At 44.8% G+C, this 6,936-nt stretch overlaps 1 protein-coding gene across 1 annotated transcript in view; it reads right to left on the bottom strand.

Moving 5' to 3' along the window:
• smpd1 (sphingomyelin phosphodiesterase 1) overlaps positions 1 to 6,936 on the bottom strand; it is a 21,978-nt gene that overhangs the window by 11,265 nt on the left and 3,777 nt on the right. Inside the window, exon 2 of the mRNA XM_043692733.1 lies at positions 4,352 to 4,669. Coding sequence (XP_043548668.1) covers positions 4,352 to 4,669 — 318 coding nt within the window. The remainder of the gene's footprint in view (positions 1 to 4,351; positions 4,670 to 6,936) is intronic.

Genomic DNA, 6,936 nt, shown 5'->3' on the forward strand with positions numbered 1-6,936 from the left:
CCCTGGTGAGACCGCACCTGGAATATTGTGTGCGGTTTTGGTCTCCAAATTTGAGGCAAGACATTCTGGCTATTGAGGGAGTGCAGCGTAGGTTCACGAGGTCAATTCCTGGAATGGCGGGATTACCTTACACTGAAAGACTGGAGCGACTGGGCTTGTATACCCTTGAGTTTAGAAGACTGAGCGGGGATCTGATTGAGACATATAAGATTATTAAAGGATTGGACACTCTGGAGGCAGGAAACATGTTTCCTCTGATGGGTGAGTGCCGAACCAGAGGACACAGCTTAAAAATACGGGGTAGACCATTTAGGACAGAGATGAGGAGAAACTTCTTCACTCAGAGAGTGGTGGCTGTGTGGAATGCTCTGCCCCAGACTGCAGTGAAGGCCCAGTCTCTGGATTCATTTAAGAAAGAGTTGGATAGAGCTCTCAAGGATTGTGGAATCAAGGGTTATGGAGATAAGGAAGGAACAGGACACTGATTAAGGATGATTAGCCATGATCATATTGAATGGTGGTGCAGGCTCGAAGGGCAGAATGGCCTACTCCTACACCTATTGTCTATTGTCTTAATGATAACTAAAGATGGCCGAATGCTACACAAGTGAGAAGGATGGAGACAGCCAGAAAAAAATTCTATGAAGATGAAGGACATTGTAACTGGAAGAAAGCTCTACTTTATGACAAGGAGAAGAATCTCATAAGATTCTACAATCTATCCATTTTCCTGATACCTCAGAAACTTGGCCACTGAGTAAGGAGCTTTAAAAGAAATAATGGTCTGTGAGATGTGGATTCCTTTTACTGATTCACAGCATATGGTTGTTGTTGGTTGGACCAGCATGCATGGATATCTCACCACCTGTGACCAGTGAGGATCCTGTCCCTAAAAAGCCCATGGTACATTGGATTTGAGTCTGTTTAAAAATTCAAATTCCACAATCTGCCATGGCCTCCAGACCTCTGAATCTCTGGATCACTCAAAACTCCACATACAGATTATAAGACTAATTAGACGCAGAGGTGCTTGACATTGCAAGATTAGAGAGAGTTCTCAAAATGGACAGCAAGGAAAGACAATTACCAGCCACTTGATCAGAACAGAGGAGATCTCTCTTCTCAGGGGCAAAGTGGAGAACAGCAGAAAGGGGCTAGCCACAGCATAGTTGGATGACGTATGTGACAAAACTGTTGTGCGAAGATAGGGTAAAACACACAAACCTGACACCGTGACAGCAGACTGCCTTACCAAGAATTACAAACAGCAGCACACCATTCCTGCTTGCACACTCCTCAAAACCCAAATTGTACTCCACACTCAGTCTGCCACTGCCTTTCCCTCCCTGTTCACCAAACTGGATATTTGTGTATTTCTCAGCTGGTCATTGCGTGTGAGATATTTTAAGGAAGCTAATGAAACATTTCATCTCTTATGGTGAAGCCAAAGGTATCAGAGATAATGCTTTCCATTTTGAACTGCGAGAAACCACAACATTGAAACATACTAAACCAACGTCTTTCTTGAGTGTCAGAATCAGCCGACTGTCACACCACAGCCGGTTACTGAGCACAGCAACAGGAAATTTGCAAAACAACAGACACCACCAGTACTAACACAATTCAGCGGCGAGGTGTTCAACGGATCAATTAGACAGTTGGAACAGAAATGATAACAAGCTACAGAAGGAAAAGGCAGACCTGTTTAAAAAAAAAAGTCTGCCTTCTGATATGGAGGAGCCGGTGTTGGACTGGGGTGGACAAAGTTAAAAATCACATAACACCTGGTTATAGTCCGATAGCTATCTGATGAAGGAGCAGCGCTCCAAAAGCTAGTGCTTCCAAATAAACCTGTTAGACTATAACCTGGTGTTGTCTGATTTTTAACTTTGTCTTCTGATAGAAATCACAAAAAAACCCAGAAATTTGGGAACCAAGGATTTGGCAAGTGTGAGGGACTCAAACAAATAAATATTAATTTAAACATGGAGAAAATCTTCTTGAGTTGACAACCTGTATATTGAAAAGTAGTGGCTATGGAGATTAAGGATGTGTTGATTTTAATTGTCTAGATTTGGTTTCAAGGACATTCCTTGTGGATTGAAAGAAGGCCTATGCTGCTCCTATGATCCCAAGTTTGGAATTGTAATTTCCCTGGAAAGAGAGAAAATGGGGTAACTCAGGCCACTAGGCCAAGCACGAGTATATGGACGGTGCTAGAATCTACCCAGCTCCTGGAAAGGACACTTAGAGAAAGTCAGGATGGCGAGTGGCTTGGAGGGAACTTGCAGGAGGTGGTGTCCCCATGTATCTGCTGCCTTTGACCTTCTGGAAGGAAGAGGACAAGGGTTTGGAATGTGCCGTCTCAGAAACTTGGGTGAATTTCTGCAGTGCATCTTGTAGATAGTACACACTGCTGCTACTGAACGTCGGTGGTGGATGTGGTGCCAATTAAGCAACTGCTTTGTTTTGGATGGTGTCAAGCTTCTTGGAGCTGCCTCCATCCAGGCACGTGGCGAGTATTCCATCATGCTCTTGACTTGTGCCTTGTAGACAGGCTCCGGGGAGTCACAAGGTGAGTTACTCACAGCAGTAGTCCTAGCCTCTGACCTGTTCTTGTAACCACTGGAGGTTTCCGATTTATGACTTTTGAATGCAATCCCATACAGGAGTGTGATTTTAAAGGCCCAACGTAAGGCTGTTTCCGGTACTTACAAACCACTACTTTCCACCGCCCTGCATTGTGTTCCAACCAGTGTACAAAACAACTGGCAAACGGACTCAATAATGTATCCTGCTTGTAACTCAAAGACTCCCTGTACATGGCAAGTCCAGTTGAGGTTTTAATTAGTGGTAACTCTTCAGGATGTTGATACAACCACTGAATTTCAAGGGACGGTAATCAGATTGCCTCTTATTGGAGATGGTCAAGTGTCTGGCATTTGTATGGCATGAATATCATGCAAGCTGAGCAGGTGTTGCTTGGTAGCACTGTTGATGACACACTGATTGATTCCATCACTTTACAGATGATTGAGAGTAGACTGATTGGGCGGTAACTGACTGGGTTGGTTTTGTCCTGTTTTGTGTGGACAGGACACACCTGGGCAATATTCCCCATTGACAGGGAGATGCCAATGTTGCAGTTGCACTAGAAGAGCTTGGCTAGGGGAGTGGCAAATTCTGGAGCAGTATTCAGAGCCTCCAAGGTTTCTTGGTATCACGTGGTGTGAATAGATCTGCCTCGAAAACTGTCATCTGTAATACAGGGGACCTCTGAAGGACGAGATAGATTATCCATCTGGTTCTTCTGGCTGGATTGTTGCAAATGCTTCAGCCTTATCTAATGCACTGATGTGTTGGGCTCTCCCACAAGAATAAAAACAAAGTGTTGGAAACACCATGAATATCAATGTTTGTAAAGTGAGAAACGGAGTTAATGTTTCAAGTTGAATGGCCTTTTCTCAGAGAAACTGAGGACTGCAGATGCTTGAGAGTCAGAGTCAACAAGTGTGGTGTTGGCACAGCAGGTCAGGCAGCATCCGAGGAAGAGAGTCTTGTGGAATGTGACGAGGAGCTAATGCTCGAAACATCACTCTCCCACTCCTCAGATGCTGCCTGACCTGCTGTGCTTTTCCAGCACCACACTTTGTGACTCTGCAAGTTTGGTAGCTTCACCAGGTCAGCACCTCGTCTTCAGGTATGCCTGGTGCTGCCCCTACTGCCCTCTTGCAATCTCCACTGAACCAGAAGAATGAGTAACCTGAAGGACAAAATTCCTCAGGAGTGTCACAGGGTAGATGCTAGGAGAATGCTTTCTCAAGTTGGGGAATCAAAGAGGTGAGGTGGGAAAGTGTCACAAAGTATGGTACTGGTCATTTAGGACCAAGGCAAGGACCCAAAGGACCGTGATTCATTTGAATTCTCAGTTATTGAGTACATGAAATTAGATAGTCATTGATTCCTCACAGGATAGGTGGATCGCCATAGGCTTATTAAAATGATGGAACAGTCTCAAGGGGCCGAATGGCCTACTCCTGTTAAAACAAGACCTGCAGATGTTGTATATCAGAAACAAAAATAGAAATTGATCTGAGGAAGGGTCACAGGACTTGAAATGCTGCCAGACCTGCTGAATTTTTCCAGTAATTTCTGATTTTGTTTCTAAACTAAAGCATCTGCAGGTCTTTCTGTTTTTGGGCCTACTCCTGTTCCTGTTGTTTTCTATTCTTCAATTCCCTCCATCACTCTGACAAATTCCATAACAAACTGCAACTTGCAAACCTCCATTCATCTTTAATTCACTCCCCTCCCAGAGGGAAACACTGCTTCTGCTGTAAATTATTTTCACTTGTTGAAGAAAATTCTACTTCCTGAAGAATTGACTGTTTCACCAGAGCTGTGTGCCCTTTGAAATCTGTTACCCGACTGGTTTAGTCTCACGTCAGATGCCTGGGGTGAGGAATGTACTGCCTGCCTGGCCCACTCCCTCATTACCTTGTCACCGCTGTCTTCTGCTTCCTGCAGGATGCTGACCAGCCACTGCAGCTGACCAGCTGGATCAGTCGAGTTCACTAACAGCCAGAAGTTCTCATGGGAACAGAAGTTCATGTTGAGTGAAACAAGTCGCAGTCCAGGATTGAGTTTCACTGTGTAAAACCCCGCTCTCCTGAGTGAGAAACACACAGTCAACAACAAGCACAGAGCTCTCCAAACCACCCAGATCCTCCCTGGACCGAGAGAACCATTACCTCCTTCAGCCTTCACCAGCCCCCAAATGGACTCTGCACATTTCCCCCTGGTCTTGAACACCTACATGGTCTTAACAATTGTGCAATCCCCTGCATATGTGATATGTTTAAGAAGCAGATTTAGTCACTGCTATGGATGCTGAGACAACTTCACCCCACTGCGATGACCATCCTCAACTTGTCCAACTTGAAGAGGACCAGGGGAGTCAGGGTCTGTACGTTTGCTGCACCAAACCAGCTTCTGTCACACAGTCACAGAGATCGACAGCACAGAAAATACCCTTCGGCCCATCAAGTCTACACTGGTCAAAAACTACCACCTAACTATTCTAATCCTATTTCCCAGCACTTGGTCCGTGGCCTTGTCTGCCTAGGTATCAGAAGTGTACATCTAAGTTCTTCAATAATGCTCTGAAGATTTCTACCTCTCCCACTCTCACAGATAGTGAGTTCCAGATTCCCACCACCCTCTGGATGAAGATGTTTTTCCTCACATCTCCTCTAAACCTCCTGCACCTTACCTTAAATATATGCCCACGGTCACTGATCCCTCTATTAAGGGCAAATGCTTCTTCCTGTCTATAAGACCATAAGATATAGCTGAAATCGGCCATTCAGCCCACTCAGTCTGCTCTGCCTTTCAATCATGGCTGATATGTTTCTCAACCTCACTCTCCTCTCCTTACCCCATTACCCTTGATCCTGTACCAAGGATCAACCTCTCTTAAATACAGTCAGTGACTTGGCCTCCACAACCCTCTGTGGCAATGATTTCCTTAGATTCACCACCACTCTCAGGCTGAAGACATTCCTTGCTACCTCAGTTCTCAAGGGTTGTCCCTTCACTCTGAGGCTATCCTTTTGGGTCCTAGTCTCTCCTGCTAGTGGAAACATCTTCCCCATGCCTACTCTGTTCAGGCCCCTCAGTGTTCTGTAAGTTTCAGTCAGATTCCCTGCCCCCAAAACAACCATCTTTGTAAACTCCATCAAGTACAGACCCAGAGTCCTCAAATACTCCTCATATAACAAGCCCTTTCTTCCCTGGGATCATTCTTGTAAATCTCCTCTGGATCCCCTCCAAGGCCAGCACATTCCTTCCTTAGATATGAGGACCAAAACTGCTCACAATATTCCAAATGCAGCCTGAGCAGAGCTTCATACAGCCTCAGCAGTACATCTCTGCTCTTGTATTACAGCTTGCTTGAATGAAATGCTAATATTGCATTTGCCTTCCTAACTGCCAGCTGAACCTGCATGTTAACTGTAACAGAATCCTGAACTAGGTCTCTCCATGATTCTTTGTGCTTCAGATTTCCAAAGCCCTTCAAAGTTTAGATAACAGTCAATGCCTCTATTCTTCACAAAGTATATAACCTCATACTTTCCCACACTGTATTCTCTCTGCCACTTCTTTGTCCACAATCCTAGCCTGTCCCAAGTTCTTCTGCAGCCTCCCTGTTTCTTCAATGTTATCTGTCCCTCCATCTACCTTTGTGTCATCTGCAAACTTAGCAACAATGTCCTCAGTTCCTTTATCCAGATCATTAATATATAACATGAATCACTGTGGTGCCAACACTGACCTCTGCTAAACTCAACTCGTCACTGATTGCCATTCTGAAAAAGGCCCCTTTATTCCAACTCTCTGACTTCTGCCAGTCAGCCAATCCTGTATCCAGGCCAGTACCTTGTCCCTAACACCACGGGCTCTTATCTTATTTAGCAGCCTCCTGTGTGGCACCTTGTCAAAGACCTTCTGGAAATGCAGATAGATCATCTCCACTGGCTCTCCTTTGTCTAACTTGCTCTTTCCCTCCTCTGGAATTTTAACCGATTTGTCAGGCGTGACCTTTCCTTGAGGAAGCTGTGCTGACCCAGTCCAATTTTACCATGCACTTCCAATCCCTCACAATCTTATTCTTAATAATGGGACTCCAAAATCACAAGAGTCCACCAGCTCTCACATCATGCAGTTAGAACACATTGCCTGGCCCGGCATTTCTATTTTATTTACTTCGTTTGATTTAAAAAATGTTCCTCTTGAGTCTTTCCGTCTTTTACTTTGTAACTTATTAATATTCCACCTATTTACCTTCAATCTGAAAGTAACTTGTAATCACAAACTATCGCCAGTCAATTAACTTCCTGAAATATTGCCAAACCTGTCCCCCCCTCCACACCGCAT

Source organism: Chiloscyllium plagiosum, chromosome 6 (genome assembly GCF_004010195.1).
Source record: "Chiloscyllium plagiosum isolate BGI_BamShark_2017 chromosome 6, ASM401019v2, whole genome shotgun sequence".
NCBI classification, from domain to species: domain Eukaryota; kingdom Metazoa; phylum Chordata; class Chondrichthyes; order Orectolobiformes; family Hemiscylliidae; genus Chiloscyllium; species Chiloscyllium plagiosum.